This window comes from Echiichthys vipera (genome assembly GCF_963691815.1).
Source record: "Echiichthys vipera genome assembly, chromosome: 3".
Lineage (NCBI taxonomy): Eukaryota > Metazoa > Chordata > Actinopteri > Perciformes > Trachinidae > Echiichthys > Echiichthys vipera.
The window spans coordinates 12214246-12234950 of NC_139828.1; the positions used below are offsets into that span (position 1 = coordinate 12214246).

The 20705-nt window shown below is 41.4% G+C and overlaps 1 protein-coding gene across 2 annotated transcripts in view; it reads right to left on the reverse strand.

Annotated features, from left to right (window-relative positions):
- Positions 1-4422, reverse strand: part of tle2b (TLE family member 2, transcriptional corepressor b) — a 78134-nt gene extending 73712 nt beyond the window's left edge. For both annotated transcript variants that reach the window (XM_083940145.1, XM_083940144.1), the window contains exon 1: positions 3655-4422. In XM_083940145.1, coding sequence (XP_083796271.1) covers positions 3655-3678 — 24 coding nt within the window. In that variant the 5' untranslated portion in view covers positions 3679-4422. The remainder of the gene's footprint in view (positions 1-3654) is intronic.
- Positions 4423-20705: the final 16283 nt, after the last annotated feature.

A 20705-nucleotide genomic window follows, 5' to 3' on the forward strand; every position in this document is an offset into this window, starting at 1 on the left:
TTAATCGTACGCTTGCTGAATAAACTCTGTCTGATCTTGATCCTCCACCTCAAAAATGTAATATACACACAAAAACACAAACAGACAGCTTTAAATGTGCACAACCGCCAAACTTTTCTAGATTCTGAATTTCTAAGTAAACGTGCCGGGAGTACGATGGTGCGGTTTGAGAAGACGTGATTTTGTTTGTAAGGGTGTTAGTGTTTAAATGTGTAAAATGATGTAAAGGGTAGCAGTGATAGACATCTTTCTTAACCATGAAAACACACAGTAAATCCTCTCTTCCTCTCTCTCACTGGGGTGTGGCAGCCAATCAGGGGCTTGTACATTCACAGCAACAGTCGAGGTCGGACTGGGACATTATTTATTGTTATTGTTGTTGGCACGCAGTGCACACAAACCACCACTCTCCTTTCCCCTTCCTCTTCCAGATCGAAAACACGCACACGCGCGCACACACGGACATGCGAGCGCACACACACACACATGCACTTTGACAGAAACACAAGGACAAATATATACACGTACATGGTATTCACACATCAAGACATGCATATATTTACACACGAACACATTTTGCACATTAAACGAAACTGAACCTCACACAGGAGATGTACACAACGACACACACACACATTTTAACACATCTAAGTCAACCAACATAGCAACACTCACTGTTAATACAAACACGTGTGCACTCACAAAGCACTAAAGAGATGCAGGCATAAAAAGAAATCACACGTCATACATATTAAACAAAAGACACACATGAACACACCTCACACATGTCCACACACATTTGAACAGTTCTCATAATGCTTGCCACAAAAATCCAGTGGAACCAATTACAGCTGCACTCGTCTGGCAAATCAGCCATCAGTTTTAACCTTTTCCTACCAGAGAGGGGGAAGAACAAAGTCTGACTCCTCTGATAAAAAAATAGCATCGCTTGAGCGCCTTGAGACACCTTCCTTATCATTTCCAAAGGGACACAGAGGGGTTGAAAGGAGCAGCATTCAAAGCAGCTCTGTCCTCTCTGGCTTTCCATCGCCGACAAGAAGTAGTCCGTGATCTTTGACTGACACCAACGAAGACACATTAAGGCTACTGAGTGAACAGGGTAGAGCCCGTTTACTAGGAAGTCACTTAAGTAACCACTGTGTACTTGTGTATTTCCACAGTACATAAAAACTTTGTAAGAGATTAACTACAAATGGTAAAAATGGCATATTTTACTTCACCTCTGACCATTTTCACGCAAATGATTTGTCATTTCTAAAGCTGATTTTTGTTCGTTTTTTAAATTCAACTGGATTCTGATATAAAAAATCAACTTGAAGAAAGGCTTCAAATGAACAATCAATAGCATTTGATCGCCTGTATTTTTCTGTCAACGCTATCTTATCATCTTGTGGTTATTTGATTTGAAAAAAAGGAATTATTTTGAAAACTCTTTTCACTTTGGGAACAATCAAGAAAATCGACATCTAGTATTTTAAAATCAACTGCTGAAAAACACCAAGCTCTTACTGCGTTTCTCACAACATCCAGGTGTGCTCTTGGTTTGGCATCTGATTTTATTCTTTCGGCAACTTACATCGGCTCTTTAATGCAATGCATTCTAGTAGCCAACTATGATTCTTAAAATAATGCACCAGCAAGGAAGTTTGGACAGTGGATTTATACCAGCTGAAAAAAATCTGCATCTTTTAGAAGTAACCCTGTTCTGCATGTATCAGTACAAACACACAAATGCATGTGTATGTGTATGCTCATGCAGATGTATGTACACAGTAACCACAAACACATGCATGCGTGCATACACAGACACACACAGACACACACACACACAACTGTTCTTTGCACCTTCACACCTCTCCACAGATCACATTTCATAGCAACACCAGAAATAAAGTTCCACTGAGGAGAGCTGAGAGAGAGAGAGAGAGAGAGAGAGAGAGAGAAAGAGAGAGAGAGGAAGAGAGAGAGAGAAAGACGGAGAGGGAGACAAACAGGAGACAGAGGGAGAGAGATAGAGGCTATCGATTGGTTGGAGTTGGCTCAATCTGGGATTGAACTTTATCACAAACGCAGAGCAACGCAGCAGGAAGCTCTCTGATACGCCTCTAAAGGAGAGAACAGAGGAATGTTCACTCTCTATTCTTCCTTTGCATCTCTCATTCATTTTCATTTCTCTTTCCACCCCCGGCCATGCCTTTTTAAAGAATTCTTTCTCTCCCCCTTTTTCTTTTTTTAATCTTTTTTGGCTCTTACATCTTTCACTTTCTCCCTTTGTTTTGCACTTCTCTCTTGTTTCTCTCAGCGTCTCACTCTCTCTCTCCATACTATTCCAGCGGTCGGCTTATTAGCATTCTCTCTGTACATATAATTGATTCCTCATGCCTTCCTCTTGTGAAAATGTCATTCATAATTCTGTGTGATAGCTGGCTGGCTTGCTTGCTGGCTGACTGAGTGCTTGGCTGGCTGGCTGCAAGGCAAAGTGGCCACTGACCCATTTGTAGCAGATACAAGAGACTGACAACCAAATCTGATTATAGCAACCGGACCGGGGCCCCTGTGAAACGAATGGCCAGAGCCAGACTGAGCCTAAGCTGTCATTCATCCTGTGCTTTTTAGTCTATGTATTTAACCTTTATTTTACCCTGGCAGGTAAATTAATGACACATTCTCACTGCCGATCATGAGTGAAACTGAAGGAGGGAAAGGACTTTAAGGAGGTATTAAAGAGGAAGCACTTGTGCACCTTAGTCAGTGGTAATGGAAATTAATTTAACTATCAATTAAACGGCCTGTGTGTGTACATGTGTGTGTGCAAGTGTTTGCTTAGCAACCAAAATGAGCAAATGGACAGCTGACAGTTGTACTGAGCCATTAACACACATGCGCTGATCTCTTCTCTCACACACACACACACACACACACACACAAACACACACACACACACACACACACGCCAACAAACAGTGTCACATGTAGACACAGCTAGAGACAACTAAACACTAATGGACACACACAAATGTGCACACACACACACAAGCTGAGAGGTGCAGATTCAGTTATATGCCACCTACACAGTTAACATCAACAAGATCTCAAAGGCACCTGGTTGCAGCTGATGGAGAGGGAAATGGTGTGTGTGTGTGTGTGTGTGTGTGTGTGTGTGTGTGTGTGTGTGTGTGTGTGTGTGTGTGTGTGTGTGTGTGTGTGTGTGTGTGTGTGTGTGTGTGTGTGTGTGTGTGTGTGTGTGTGTGTGTGTGTGTGTGTGTGTGTGTGTGTGTGTGATTGTGTGCGTGTACACAACGGGGAATATCTTAGCCTGAACACACCCCTCCTGGTGTTACAGTATAGTCCTTATAACTAAACAAGGGAGAGGAACTGAAAAAAGACAGACAGAAGAACAGAAAGACAAAGACGAGGAGAGAGCAAGAAGCAGGGAGACATAAGAAGAGACCAAGAGGAAGTAAGAGGAGGAAAGACACAAGATAAGCATGAGAGAGAGACAGAGCAAAAAGAGGGCAGAGAGATACAAGTGACAAGGTGAATCTGAGACATAATAAGCAATTGAGAGATTACAGATGAGGGACAGAAAAAGCATTAGACAGACAGGAGAAAGAGACATAAGGAGGGACTTACCGGATGCCTGCCCTGAGGGTACATGATCCCAGGAGAGGAGAGGCTGCCAGTCCGTTTGATGGCCAGGTTAGTTCCCTGGCCCTCCACTCCTCTGCCCTCCACCGGGTTCACAGCCACACGAACACACACACACACAAACCAACCCACACACACTCTCCAAGTGCAGTCCCTGCTCCTTAGCTGGGTTGAACACAGCAGTCTTTACTCTTCCAGAGTCTCTCTCCTTCTTTTCTTTCGAGCTCTCCTTCTCTCTTTCTAAGTCGAATTCCTGTTGACACAGAGCTGAAGAGCGCTCAATCCGTCGGTTCGTTTATCCAACAATGTCATGATAAAACAGAGCGCCAGACTTTACCTCCTCCTCCTCCTCCTTCTTCTTTTCCCAGTGAAAGCAAAGTCTCAGTTTCTCCACCTCCTCGTCTTCTTCTCAGCGTCTCTCTCCCTTTTCCTCACCCTGGGATCAGTCAAGGTCCACACGTAGAGACATGACACCGAGAATTTCATCCAGACAGGCTTCCCTCTTTTTCTCTTCCTCCTCTTCTCGTGCCCCTTCACCTGGCCGTCCGATGGGAGAGACAAACACACATAAACACACTCAGCTGTGTCTAAATAGTCTTCTTCTCGGCTTTTTCCTCCTCTTCACGCTCTCTCTGACACACTGAAGACTGTGCCTTGACTGCTGCTGCAGAAAAGAAGAAGAAGGAGAAGAAGAAGAAGAAGAAGAGGGAGGGAGGGGAGAAGGAAGAGGGGGAGAGAGAGAGAGAGAGAGAGAGAGCTTTGTTTTTAATCTAAATGTGGAAAAAAAAACGCGAGAGGAAAGCAGGAAAGAACAGCAGGTCAGTGGAGGATCCAGCGGGCTTTTCAGCAGCAAGCCCTAGACTGTAATATATTGTGCCTGTTGGCTTCAACACAAACACGACAGGCTGCTAAAGCTCCTCTTAAGGTGGAACTGAGTAGATAGAGACAGTCACACAGAGAGAGGCAGAAGGGAGGAGAGAGAGGCAAAGAGAGAGATGGATCCCTTTTCAATTGTGGTCAGACAGACAAAGCAATCAGTCATGCACAAAGACTTAGGCTCAAACTGATATGCATCGAGATTCACACACAAACGCCCCGACGCTCATACACAAATTCATGACAGCTCTGTGGATACACTTGTTACGCAACACACACATACACACACGCACGCACACACACACACACACACAGTTGCACATACGCACACATAATAGTTACTCAGAGTGATAAGTTTATTACCCAGTTTACACCTTGCATTAAAATGCGTCTTGGATGATTGCATAGCTATCCAATCATACTTAATCGCATATAAATCCAGGTGTAAACACACTTGGGATGCACTGACGAACTGTTTGATTACTCAAACCTTCTCAGGAAGTGCTCTGAGACGCATTGCATCCAGATGTTTGTCAACTGTAAATGCATTACCATGTCAAACCACATGCGTCACAGAGAAACTTCATCCAAAGAGCAATAGAAGAGAAACATTACTCATAGCTAATTGGGTTGATTTCCAGCAGTCTGCACACATTAGCTGCACACAAGTGGAGACAGAAAATGGAGGCACAACACTTGTGTTTAGGTTTGTTGGCATTGCTTTTGCATGATTCTTTGTGGAGAAACTCAGATTTACAGATCTGTAGATTAGATGTAGAGGACAGCCCTTGAAACAATTAGTAGAAACATTAACAAGTAACCTTGGTCTGTTAATCAGGTAATGCTCGCTCAGATTTTGACCTGAATTTGGCTCAGCTGAAATAATTAGACAACTGCCTTATGCCGCATCTCCACTGGATGGTACGGCTCGACTCAACACATCTGTAAATCATGAATACGTCATAGTGTGTGGTCCTGAGCTTCTTTATATGTGTGTGTCTTGAGATATGTTTTGTAACGATTTGGCACTACAAATAAAATGTAATGAAATTGAAATGAACTCGCTTGGATCTGTTATTTTTTGTTTTTCCATAAAACTGTACGTACAATCCTTCCCAAAACATCGCGTTCGCACAAAACCATATATGTGCTGCTCAAAAAAAATTGAGATTTATAAAACTGTCCGGCGCACATTTGCCCTTTACAAATGCTGATGAATTCTCACCTGCGGGGAATTCAGTGGGATGATCTCCGCCCAGTGTCATCCCATTTTTCCTCCCACTATCTTCCATAAATGCTAAATAGCTCATGAATATGGACGCTATCTTAATGAGGACGTTACATTGACTGAAGTGGGGAGAATGACACAGAAGAAGGCGGAAGAAGCAAGGTTCTCCGAGAAAGAAATGGAGGCGCTTTAAGTTGAGCACTGCAAAAAGATGTTGTTTGGGAGCGTCAATAGAGGCAATTCAAATAAATATAAACAGAGCAAGTGGCAACATGTAACCGCAGCTGTGAATCAAGTTAACTCCACCGTTATTATTTGTAAGGAAGTTTAGCGTATTCTTATGTAAAATATCAAAGGGCTATTTATAAAATGGGAATAATATGGCAGGTCTTAATGTGTTTATATGTATGAAGTGAGAAAAGAAATAAAGGATGATATTCGAGAGCATTATTTGCGACACGTGAGATCCACACGTCAATACTTTCTATCTCAGCAGGGTCAAATTTTACTGAAAACAGATGAATGTAACAATTTCCTAAACTTAAAAAATTATTGTATCTTACAAAATACCTTTTCACTTCATAATTGTTGACCATAACTTTGCACAAAACTTCGGCCAAACGGACGTTTACAGTTCTAAAATTCAATTGAACAGGTTATTAAAAACATTTATAATTAATTTAAGCTGCCTGCCAACAGTATAGACCTACATTAGTATAGCCCATCCACAACTACAACTAGGCTTTATACAGTCTGAAATACATTTGCTGCCAATTTTTTTATAGTTAATGTGTCCAACGTTTTCCACCGCACATTTTACCGCACATTTCTGCCTGTTTTTGTGCGCAGCAAGCTCTATAAATGAGGCCCCTGGTACATTTTGTTGGTACCTTCTCGGCCAATGTTCAAAGCGAGCTGAGCCAATAGAAGGTGGAGTTAAAACACCTCAGGCCACGATAGTTCAGAGAGAATCTGCACTAGAATTGTTTTGTCGCGTGATACGGGATATACAGTACAATCCCGCAAATTTTAAATAGCCACGCTACCGTCACAAGCGACTTGACCCAGATTTTTTTTAAACGGCAGGCTGTGGTTAATTGACAAACTACAGACATTCCTCTGTTTGGCTGATGAAAGGATCCAGCGAGGAATGTCACGTTGAAGATAATATCATGGCAGATTCATGCTGTGTCGCCATGACGATCAGCTAAGAATTGTGAAAAACGTGATTAAGAAACCAACCTGGTAGCAAAGTCGAGCCGAGCCGAGCCGTGCCATACTGTGAAAACAGGCATTATAATCAAGTTGTTAGCATGCATGCTGCTTGATTTCCCAATCCTAAAGAGGCAAGACACATAACGTGGCTATCTGAGTGTCTTGCTCAGGAACAATGACTCTTGATGAGAATCACACTTTAAACACAGGACTGTCACCAAACTCAATTCTCTTCACCGTCTAAAACACACATATTCCAAACATATTGGATAAACACATAACAAATTGGATTAAAACGTATATATAAATGTTTTTCTTAATGCTTTCTATCATCAGGTGATGTGATACTATATGGATTTAACTCTAACTAGGGATAACAATAGACATTCCAGGGAAATAGGCATTAAAGTTAAGGCCACACATTGTGTAGTGATATCTGTCAAAACTGCAGTGCAGAAGAATCCCAGCAACATCCACTTACCACCAAAGATGTCATCAAATCAATAAGTCTAGTATCTAGAGGACTACCACTGTAACAACCCACAAATATTCCCACTACAGCAGGATAACAATGTCTCCCTGCCTACTTTTGACTGCTGGCTCCGGTGCACATGATATTTAAAGGACTGCCCAGAATGGACCTGGAGCAACTAAGACCTGGAATTTAAAGCCTTTTCATGTACAGTACAGTACCACTCTGGCCCTGCCTTCTTTTGGCACTATTTATAATGAGTTTATCCAAGGAAGCTCTGCCTTTGAACTTGATCAAACAGCCATTAATCCGACACTGTAGAATCGGACACAGTCGGTCTTGGCATCCGTGGAGGGTTTCCAGTAAGACAGAAACTGCATTTGATAACAAGCGGGTTAGCCAGAGGGCAGCCCCAAAGCCTCAATTAAGGTCACATACAGACATCCTATTATCCAGTGCAGTCTATTAACAAACACTATGGATCCATCTGGGGAAACCAAATGCTAGCTTAAGTTAACCAATTAAAACTCTAAAAAAAGTTTAAAGTTTGTTTAAATTTGCGCTGTGACTCATTTTTACCCAATTTCTGATCTGACAGAAAGCAAGAATTGTGATATTTTGTGTAGAGGAATTATTTTTGGTTCATCTTGTACTCACATAAGAGTGCACATTTAGAGAAATTGTCTCATCTTGAGGTTGCGATGACGACAGCAATGAAAACTTTGTATTAAAAACCTGAAATCACTGATACTAAGTAGGTTGAAACTCTTACCTAGCAAGCAGAATTAAATAGAATTAAAGAGAAACCCAGAAAATGATTTGGTCACTTGTGGGACGGAGTACAGTAAGTGTTGATTTTTTTTCTGTGGCTTTTTATAATCTATTAATGTATTAATTAATGGATAAAACAATTATTAAGGTGATTAATAATACATGATGGGTAAAAATGAAACTAAATGATCATATTTGTTAATTAATAGTTTTCCTTTATCCTTCTCACATCAAATCATGAACAAATTAATGTATTTTTAATTGATTTGCAAAACAGCTTCTACATTTCACTTTTTTATTTCATTCTTTCCATAATATTCCATCTCACAATTCATTTATTTTGTATTTCACTGTTATTAGAGGACATTTCATGTGCTCTGCACCTTAAATATACCTTTGTTTAACTGAAAGCAGTCCTAGCACGACTACATGTAAAATAAGTAATGACACATTAATTATCTTACAGATGAAAGAAATATTTCATTAGTAATGAAACACAACAGTGTTGCATTAAATACACCCAGAGGTTTGGCACTAAAGCCTTATTCGATCTGGTATGACCTATAGCTGATGGTAGGGCTGGCCCATCTCAATATATCTGGGTCATTTCACATCTCAACAAATTATATCACGATATAGCATGCTTTGTGTTAATTTAATAAATAAAGTTGTCAAGTTAAGTGAAAGCCTATGAGTTAAATATTTAACAAATAAGTTATTCTCTACTTTTTTTAAGTTGCAAAATGATCATAATGATATAAGAATCAGAACCTAAAGCCTCGCCCAAATGACCTAAATGTTGCCGTAACACTGCTCAGCTGCTGGTTTGTAGACATTGCAATAGAAGTGATGTTTATATAATACTGTATATATCTGGCTGATTTCCTCTTGTCCTGTTCAGAGTCGCACAGGGCTGAAACCTACCACGGTGCTCTGATCAAGAGGCACCGTAGAACCTTTAACACCTACAGTACAAGCAATCAAGAGTTTCTGCGTTTTACCCGACCTGCATGACTTCAGACCGTGGAAGGATGTCCTCAGAGACAGGGAGTGAATATGCTCAGAAAGGCACAAGCTGTTCAAGATTCAAACCCCCGGCCTTCCTGCTGTGAGGCAACAGGGCTTGCTCAAAAAGACCTATTACAGTCCAATGAATAGATTGCTATGAAATTTAGTGAAGAAATTTGTGCTTCCTAGAAGATCAATCCTTTCCAATTTGGACACACTTCTCACCTTCTTTCTCCGTCTTCTTCCCTTCTGCCTTCATTCAAAACCTCTCTTTCAGCTTTCAACACAACGTCACTCAGCACCCACCACCACCACCACCATCCCCCATGTAGCTCATTGTACTAATCAGCATTATCTAATTGTCTAGAATGGATTATGCAGGTAATTATTCCCCTGACTCTTCACACTGGGTTTCAGAGAGACATCAATATAGTTTAGACGTTACATAGCTTCAAAGCTTGTAGTTGTACTCAGTAGTTTCCATCAGAAAATATATCACATTACCTGATTCATCAATTATGCTTGCATTTACATCTTATACACCAACATACTGTATATCTGGATTTTGTGTTGGAAACAGTATTGGGAAACCTTTGCAGAAATAGTTTAAAATGGTGGTCAATGAGAAATTGCGCTATTATGAAACCTGCAATTTTTGGCATGTTCTATTGGATCAACCAGAGGGGTGTACTACGAAGCACGCTGAACATACTCAGGGTTTCTTTGGATAACCTGGATCGACAAATACGAATCTCACAATCAGAGTTAAACAGTACGACGAAGCTCACTTCAATCACGTCAAGCCAGGGTTTCCGCTTTAGTTTCAATGCGCGTTCTCATAAAAAGGGCATGTATCGCTCAGCGACTCGACTCAGCCTTTGGATAGATCAAGGGCCGCATATTTCACTCAAGGGGTGCAGATCATTATAATGAACTCCTAGGAGCAGTTCAAGAGTAAAGAAACAGCAGGGGCAACACACTTGCACATAATAAGGCTAGGGGGGCGTGCTGGCAAAAGAATAGCAGATCGTGTAAATCTGTAAGTGAAAAGATTCTGCAAATTGTCTAAAAATAACTATGCCACTGCAAAATTGATCGCAATTAATCCCGACAGAGTGATGATGATTTAAAAATGCAAATGGGTGTGTGTGTGTGTGTGTGTGTGTGTGTGTGTGTGTGTGTGTGTGTGTGTGTGTGTGTGTGTGTGTGTGTGTGTGTGTGTGTGTGTGTGATATATTACTGTCTGCTACATGTTACTTGTTGAGTGATGTTTGATGTTTTTATCTGTGCTGTATTTATTTGTACCTGGGGACTGCAGATGCAAATTAGCCCAATGCTAACTCTGGTGCAATGCATCCAATTGTTACATTTATGTTTTTAATTTCTCATGGTCCCTTTCATAACAAATTTTTAAAATGAAAATGTTATATTTCAGGGATTGCAAAGGTCTAATACACCACACTAGCCATAATTTCATAACCTTTAGTGAATACGTTTTTCATGTAACATAAGAATTGGATTTTTTTTTTCAAAACTACACATAAATGCACATCGCATGGGAGACAAACACTACACGCACTATTACAATACTGACGCACTGCCTCCACTCCACTTCACGGAGCTGAAGATGTTCTTTTACCTCAAAGACTATAAAATGAATTGGCAAAAGCTCTGAAACTGCACAAACATATTGCGCAATGAGTTGAGTGCAGCCTGCTGATCGCACGGCACACCATATTTTTGCTCAGATTTTCGGTATCACCAACTGCATGCATGCAAATATGTACCTGTGGCAAAGAATCGCAGTGAAACACAGACACTGCCCGACGTACACAGCTTCTTTGTGTATCTTTAACAACATAAGGTCAAACAAGGAGGATTGCACAGTGAATACCCTCTGATCTGAACCTGTATCTCTCATAAAGGAAGTCTAGGAAACTGCTTTTAGCTTTAAGGAGCCGATCTGACATGAAAGTCTGGGTCTTAGCTGAAAACCTCCCAACCAGGTTACCATGGTACCATGGGGATACAGCGATGCTAAAAGAGAGCAACTTTCCTATCACAGCTGACCCAGGCTTTGAGCGCAACATACCTCGCTATCCCACTAATCGAGCTTCGTAGTACACCCCCCTGGAAGTGGCTGTGGCTGCGTCTTGGGCTACATCTAAGTTTGTCTTCAGCTCCCTCCATTTCTCAAAAAGATTTTTATTGCAATGTTTCCTAACCAATCAACAGAAACACTGCTAGACACCAACTGAAGATGGACTGGAACAAGGGAAAAATCATCACATCAGAAACCAACAGGTACAGAAGATGAATAAAGGAGGCCATAGAAATAATGAGGCAATACCATGAACAGGGACGAGGGGGCATACTTGCTCCCACACACCTGGGACACCATTCTCTGCCAGCGGCACCAGGGCAAGACACACGGACACAACCGGGTCGGGGAACTTTATTTTGAAGTTTCCCGGCCCGGTCAGCTGTTTGCATAAAACACGTCATACCCGGACGACAACAACAGCTCTGAGGAAGGCTGGAGTACAGCTAAGTCTGCTAAGAAAAGGTAAGAGGACATCCTTACCATATAACTAACTTGTCTGACTAGACTAGAAACTTTAACTTTCAAAATGGATAAAGAAGACATTAGGAATACAATTGATCAACCAACTGAAGATGCTTTCATTTGCTTGCATTTAAATGAATCAAAAAAGATTTGCATTTTACTGACCTCTGCCTTTGAGATACATGAGGACGTTCAGGGGCTGAGGGGATCCACAGAGTCAGCACCTCCACAGTGAAGGTCAGCAAAGTCTACATCACAAGAGCAGATTCAGCTGCTGTGAATAGACACTATCAGCTCTCAAATAGCAGTACCAGGTGATATTAGCTCATGTATAGCATATCTATTACATCAGCTATTAACAGTAGTAAACATTTCTATCAGAACAGTAGCAGTCTTTTATGTCAGCAGGTATTCTCATATTTGGGCACTATTAGGCTCACACTACACTGTAGTTTCATTAAGATCATATTAACACATTTGATATTTGAGAATGCATCAAAAGGGTCATTGTTTTAATTAAAAGCTTCATAAAACATGTAGGTCAGGGAGACTCAACTTGGAGACACTTTTGCAAAAATGCAAGCCTAGTAAACAAACAGTAATAACACAATTCAGATTGTATAACTAAACATTGAAAGGGACTTTATCCTTTTAAATCTTTAATTTTGAAATGAACTGACTTATTATTCACTGAATTAACCTGGCACAAGAACTGACACTAGACTATAACAATGGAAAAGCTAAAACATGGGACTCAACTTTGACATGAATGTACCAAACTCTGCCACAAAAACATAAGAGATAACAGAGCAGCTGCCCCTCAAAACCGGAAAGTAACTTACATTCATGTCAGTTAGGTAACTTGTACTTTTGTACATCAACAGCACGCTGTAAAGACGAGAGAAACTCAAGTTAAATGCGTGCACATCTCAATTTAGTGGGAAAACACGCCAGTAACTCTTCGGTTCCACCTTAAAAGCTCTTCCTTGTTCGAGGGCTGCCTTTGCATTCTGATTGGTCCGAGGGATGCCCCGTTCCAACCAATAGTTCCAAAGTTGGCCCACGTTGGGTCCTGATGTCACGGAGGAATCGGGCCAATCGCGAGCCGACCTGGCCGCAGAACGGGGTGTGGGCGGCAGCGGGGAGCAGAGGAGTCTGTGGGGATTGTGGGCATTGAAGTCCCAATTATTCTGCACACACATATATTCGCGCGCGCTCACACGCACGCTGTCAGTCACGCTACATAAATGCTCAGTAAACTCCGCCGTTAATTTCAATCCAGCTATTTCTACTGCGCGCACACAGGATACAGTACACACACACACACACACACACACACACACACACACAGTGGGTAAACACCTCACTGAGACATGTCCAGCTCGAAATTAAAGAGGTTTTTTTTTGCTTGCCAATTTTCGTTTTTCCACTTCAAACACTGGAATCAAAATAAGTAAATGGGTAGCCCTCTAATGAGGCATATGGAGCGTCATCAATCATAACCTGCACAGATATAAAGGGTCATCTGTGACACAGGCTACAACCTGCAGTGTCCGTGTTTCCGCTTTGAAATATCACAGTCACTTTACTCCTGTTATGTTGGTTTGTTTAGATCTCTCCCTTTCTTTTCTGTGTCTATATCAGAAAAAGTAGCTCTTTTTTTCAAACACTAATCGCACACATACGGTGCAGATATAGCAGACCTCTAAACCTCACTGCTGTATATATATTCTTCTTTTTAAACGCACGTACACACACACACACACTCCCTGTCCGAGTCCCTTGCTTGCTGCATGCATCTTATTTCAAGGTGATATTGTGATATTTGGTGTGTCTAAACACGTGTCACCATGATAACTCCCTTCACAGACCACATTTTATAACAGTGCTGCTGCTGCTCCTGCTGCTGCTGCAGAGTAAAAATAAAAACCTGCTGACTCCTATTTTACTCACTGTCATGTCTTTACTTGTGTGGAGGCTGATGTAAAGCTCTATGGACAGGGCACATGTATTGTTTTCCCCTCCAAGAGGATATGTCATATTTATGAATGTGTGTATGGGATGCAATATGCATGTTGGCGAAATAAGTCCTGACTGCATCTACTTATGAAAGGAAACATCGATGCTCGGGCTCAGTGAGATCGCTGATGGCGATGTTCACTGCATAAATAGATAATTGGGATTTTCTGTATACCTGCGCCTCCTCAACCTGTGTCACCCACAGCACATCTTCTTTAGTTAGTCATGTCGAGTGCCCCTTGACGGTGGGGATAATAGAGAAGAGTGTTTTTGACCCGAGAAGAAGTGAGTCCAGTGGTGGTCTACCGAGGTTGCTGTGAACGGAGAAATTTGCATCTTCTTCTGCCCCGGATTGTTGTCTGGAATCAATCACTTTCTCTTTGACAGCAAAAGGAAAGTCTAGCACAAAACCTTGATACATATCGTTGCTGTTTTAGGTTATAAGAATTGACATGTGTGTAATATCAAACTCGTGCATGCCATCAAAGCTAATTCTCCGTTTTGTTTGAAATGTTTCATTTAAAGGCTCAAGGACAATATTGAAAAGTATACTTGCTCAAAAACCTCAGAAGTCTTTTTGTTTTTGTGTCTTCAATGTAGTTTGATTGTGCAGAGCGAAATCAACGAGATACATTCATTCATTCATCTTCCCGGGGTCGGGGTCGCGGGGGGTGCTGGAGCTGATCCCAGCTGACATTAGGCGTGAGGCGGGGTACACCCTGGACAGGACGCCAGTCTATCGCAGGGCACATAGAGACGAACAGAGACAGACAACCATTCACACCTACGGGCAATTTTAGGGTCATCAATTAACCTAACACGTGCATGTCTTGGATTGTGGGAGGAAACCGGAGAACCCGGAGAAAACCCACGCAGACACGGGGAGAACATGCAAACTCGACACAGGATGCTTCTGTGAGGCAACAGTGCTAACCACTATACCACCGGGTAGCCCCAACGAGATACAGTTTGATTCTATTACATTTTATTGTATTTTCATTTTGAATTATATGCAATTTACCTTTCCTGTGTCTTATGTTAAAATGTTTTCTCTCACTCGAGTCACATGACTTGATTGGAGTCAGACTTGAGGCGCCGATTTGTCGACCTGAAACTTGCTTGACTTACATTGATAAAACACACAACTTGACCTTGACTTGATATTAACGACTTGAGACTTGACTTGGGCGCCTTCCACACTACGTTTTTATTCTAAAACAGCATTTAAAGATAAAAAACAACCATCTCCATCCACACAAGCGTTTTAATCTTAGCTATCTCTGTCCATATTAACGCGCCTGAAAACACATTTCACGTGACCTTTCATGTACACTGGGCGAGCGCGTGCTGGTGTATGCAGGAAGCAGATTCTCTGGCATTACTCTGTGAAAATATTTTAGTGGAACAATGGCGAAAAGTAAGACCAGAGATGAATTTGTGTGGACTGACAACGAGGTGGAACTATTACTGAAAGTAACACATAAGATGGTATGAGGCAGTATAAGGACGCTACAACACACAGATTGGGTGTCGTAGTGACATAATAAACAGTACCGGGAGTGATATCTCTCACCAGAGGAAGCCGCGGCAGACGGAAAGGAGCATCCACACATAAAGGATGGCAGCCTGTCTTACTGATAAGACTGACTGAAGTGGGTGTCTGTGTAATCGTTTCACCCGTCCAGGCTAAAACGCAACCCGGGAGTTTTCAAACTGAAACAGGCTCAGCAGCGTTTCCAAACATCTCAGTTTTAGAGGCTGGAAACGTCAGAGTCGTGTGGACGTGAGGCGTTAATGTAGCCAAAGATATGCTTTTAAAACAAAACTTCTATAGTGTGGATGTAGCCTGACTTGACACAGATTGCTTGAAAGGACATGACTTTTTAATCAAATATTTGCATTTTCTGGGTATGGAGAAGTTTTGTTTTGTTTTTTTTCGACGGTGACTTGGTGCAATGTGCGCAAACCTGGCAGCCTATTAGGACGTGGCCGAGCAGCGGAGGCCTAAGGTATAGGTAGGCTGCAACATTTTGGTTAATGTTGAAAATAAAAACACAACTCCTCATGATCACACATATATATATATATATATATATATATATATATATATATATGTATGTATATATATATATATACATACATATATATATATATATATATACGGGAACTCGGGTGAATAAGAAGCTCATATGACTTGACTTACTCCCATGAATGAAAGTTCATTCATAACTTTGGAAATAGTTTCACAAATCAAGATCCAATTATTGGCTTTATCCAAAACCTTTCAACCACATCTTGCGTTTTCATCGGTGGATGGAGTTTTCCCGTCATCATTGATCCACTGGTAAGGTTGCTCTGCTGTTTTCTTTAACTTTGTTCTAGGATATACAGGTATGGCATGAAAGATGAGGATAGAAATACAAAACTGACCTCCTCTCTCACACACACACACACACACACACACACACATACACACACACACACACACACACACACACACTCAGTTGTCACTCAGCGGTCGGGCAGTGATCTGCACAGACTAATCCATGCAGTAATAGGAAACGGCAGAGAGAGAAACCATATCCCTATGATGTGGGACTCTGGATAAACTCTGGTAATGCTGGATAAATATACGTCTATTCACAAACTGGCAAACACACACACACACACACACACACTAACTGAAGAACACAACCATGTGCGCACACACAGGGCAAATAAAACAGCCATGTGTGTGTGTACCTGTGGTGTGTTACAGGTCCCTTAGCGAATGCAAACACATGTGATCTTTTGACCTTATAGTGTAAACATTTGGTTATTCTGTGTGTGGATATATATATATATATATTAGTGGGTGTGTGTTTTCCTTTGTGTGTGTGAATGCTTGTGCGTGCGTTGACGTGTCTGGGTGTGATTGTGTATGTTTTTGTAAGATCAGTGTGACTTCCTGGCGGCGCGCCTAGCGGGTCTGTATGTGTGGGTCATGTGCAGTAACACTCTGTGCCACAATTAGCTTCATCCAACTGATTTCCTGCTTCAGGCTGCAGGAAAGAACTGTGTCCGTCTTGTGCATGCACGTGTGCGGTGACATTTTTTCATTGCTTTGGCTCCGAGGTGAAAGTGCTGACTTCGAGCTTCAGGCGTGTGTAAGGGTGTTCGCAGTCATACTGAGTGAGCAGTGAAGGACTTGAAGCTATCTTTTATACCTCTTTTTATACGCAGTACCTCGGTTTTAGGACAATGCAGAAGGACAGTGGTTACACTCAACCCCATCGCCAGACACAAATGTTGATATCGGACAAAAAGGGGGAAAAAAAGTTGTATTTGTTATATTATATTACTCCTGAAACCGGCAGGAAATGAAGCTGGCAGCAGCTCAGACCTGACAGAGGATCACTGGAGAAGATACAGTACGAGGTGTGTGGATCAAAGACTTCAGGCAGGAATTGAAGGCAAACAATCTGCAACAAAACAATAAATATGATTTCTCTAAATTGAAAAGCAAATGGAAATAACCAACTAAAATCCGGAAGCTATTTTACCACAAAAAGGGCTAAAAATCCTTGATTGTTCATCTGACGTGGATGTAAATACTCTTTACTCTTTACTAAATACTAATTGCAGCTTAAACTATACATAGGTCACTTCCTTGTTTGTTATTGCTTATCTATGTATATATTTTGATTGTACTTTCTTTTTACAATATAATGTTTTAATTGAAATTTAGTAACCTGTTTCACTTACATTTTTCCCTTTTCCTTTTCCCTGATTTTGCTATGCTTACTTAATAATGCTGCTATAGGCCGAGTCGGGCATCATTCATGTCTCATCAATGCTCGAATTCAACTTCTTCCCCGGAGTTGTTTGTGCTTTGAAACTACTGAAGATCTACTAAAGTGACTAAAACGCCCATTACATCAAAATCAAATCTTTAGGATATAAGGCAAGTGTCCAACTGAGCATAATGAAGTCAGCATCATTGAGAGAGAGAGAGAGAGAGAGAGAGAGAGAGAGAGAGAGAGAGAGAGAGAGAGAGAGAGAGAGAGAGAGAGAGAGAGAGAGAGAGAGAGAGAGAGAGAGAGAGAGAGAGAGAGAGAGAGAGAGAAAATGGCAGCTGCATGATTGGTACATGTGTATTCCACTAGACCTAATCAAGTGAATGGTATTTCTATGTATGTGCAGATACACGTATGGTTGCCTGTGCTGTGCCTGTCAGTGCACTTATGTCGAGATGTAATGAGTTTGCTTGTATATGATTGTGTGTGTGTGTGTGTGTGTGTGTGTGTGTGTGTGTGTGTGTTTGTGTGTGTTCGCCTGCGTACAGTATTAATTAAGGTGAGTTGTGTAAGTGTGTGAGTGTATGGTGTATGGTGTATGTGGACGTGTGTGTTATGAGTAAGCATTTATGTGTGAAGTATATTATGAGAGTTTGTGTGAGTCATACATCACATGTGCCACATCAGGAGGGTCTATTTCTTTAGATGTGCGTACAGTGTGTATTATTTTGAGTGTGTGTTTGTGTGTGTGTATCGTTTTTGAGTGTGTGTTTGTTTGTGTGTGTGTGTGTGTGTGTGTGTGTGTGTGAGAGCAGGTTGGTAGGTGTGTGGATGTCTGAAATGATGAGCTATTCTAAGAGCATCAAATTAGTGTATATGTACAATATATGCGTGTGTATTTTCATCTGCATAATTTACGTGTGTGTGTGTGTGTGTGTGTGTACAGTCCCTCAAGGCTGTTGTACACTCCGCTGTGATCAGCCTGCTTGGCATAAGCCAATTGTATGACTAATAGGAACTGAGTCAGACTGCAGTGAATGAAAAAAAACTTCTCATCATCATCATCACCATCACCAGTGTGTGTGTGTGTTTGTGTGTGTGTGTGTGTGTCTTATGTGGTACTTCATTTGTGCGTCTGCATTATTTCTTTTGTTGATAGTTTTCCACTAACACCAGGCAAATAAATCCATGCATTTGTGACAGCTGGTCATTTATCCAACAGCGGCAGCAGCAGCAGCACAGAGTCGCTGTGTTTTGTTTTTCATCTCTGCGTGTTGCTCTATACATCCTGCATACCAAATGCTTTCCCTCGATTTCCCAAACGCACACTCTTCAGGTTTGTAACTCATTTGACGTGGTGAAAAAATGGCTTTATCGATATTCCTAATCAAAGAGGAATATCAATATCTTTCTCTCTGACCCTCACGTTGTTTTCTACCTTTTCCTCCTTCTCCTCCTCCTCTTCTTTCTACCTGTCTCTGTTTTTAAACATTTTGACAGTAGAATGCATTATGTAAGTGTAAAATGTACTGGCAGGGGTTCTTGTGACCAGATGCAGAGTGTTCAAAAACACAGAGAGGAAGAGAGAGGTGAGACAGACTGAAAGAGAGCAGATGCATGTATGCGTGTGAGGAATGCTGGATTGGGGTGTGTGTGTGTGTGTGTGTGTGTGTGTGTGTGTGTGTGTGTGTGTGTGTGTGTCCAAGGTGCAGATGGCGGATGTCAGTGTTGAAAAATTCATGATGCCATGTTTGGAGATTCCTGAGGGATATCTTGTTGTTCAACTGGCCTTACAGAGCAGGCAGGCATGCACATACACACACACACACACACACACACACACACACACACACACACACACACACACACACACACACACACAAACACACACACACACACACACACACATACACACACACACACACACACAAACACACACACACACACACACACACACACACAAACACACACACAAACACTGCAGCTGTGAGCCGTGTGTGTATGCTGCTGTTAAAAGTTGTATGAAATCAAAGAAGGAGTCTGATAGAGAGATATGGAAACACACCGATCCCGAGAAAATAAATATATTTTTGATATTTGGAGTTTTTTATTTTTGGGGACGTTTTCGTCAGCCTCTCAGGGATTTCTTTGTCTCACAAATTTGCCAAATCTGTTTAACTATCGAGTGAATATTTCACAAAACTTCAGAAAAATAATTTAATATATGTACTTGAGTCGATAAATATATATCATACTTCATGAAAACAGCCGAAGTGGAGAACTCTATGTTATATTAGTAGATTTATTAATCAGCAAATCAATAAGGTTATCAATCTTAGTTAAAATGTTAAATAATACCAGTTGCAGTCCATATTTCTATTACATAGTAACTTTTTACTAACAAAGTTATTTTAATTCACTTTTACATTATGCTTTAATGTTAAATATACACCAATCTGTGGACAGTTTCCCTAGCTCTATATATATTAATGTTGTGTTAGTTAAATGGGTTGTTTTGTTTCAAGAAAAGGCTCAATTTATCTTTGCTATTAATACGTTGGATTCATGTAATGTATATTTTCAGACATGTTTTTTTAGAAAACAATATGAAACAGTATCTCTGAGGACCCCCTGTTGAAGGTCTCTGATGAAAGCCAGTGAGAAGGAGGGGAGCAGGGAGAAAATATTTATGCTTTCCCTGCGTTTGAACAAAGTGATCCTAACTCCCCATTACACACATTGCTCCACGGCTGCTCCCTTGACACATGTTTGTTGAGTGAGGTGTGCTACACATTAGCGTGCAAAGACCATTTGAGCAAACAGAGCACTCGGTGACCAAGTGGAGCGGGTTCGGCCTCTGCACTAGGTAATGGAAACTGGCAGCGAGTGGCGTGACAAACACAGAGCTAAATATGAGCCTCGGTTCTCATTACTGCCCCTTTTTCTACTTTTTTTAGTCGTCAATTGCAGCTTTTTGTGTTTAGACAGAGTTGTTTACTACAAGCTAGGGAATGAGTCCTGTGAAGGAGTTCAAGTACCTCGGGATCATGTTCACGAGTGAGGGGACGATGGAGCGTGAGTTTGGCAGGAGAATCGGAGCAGCGG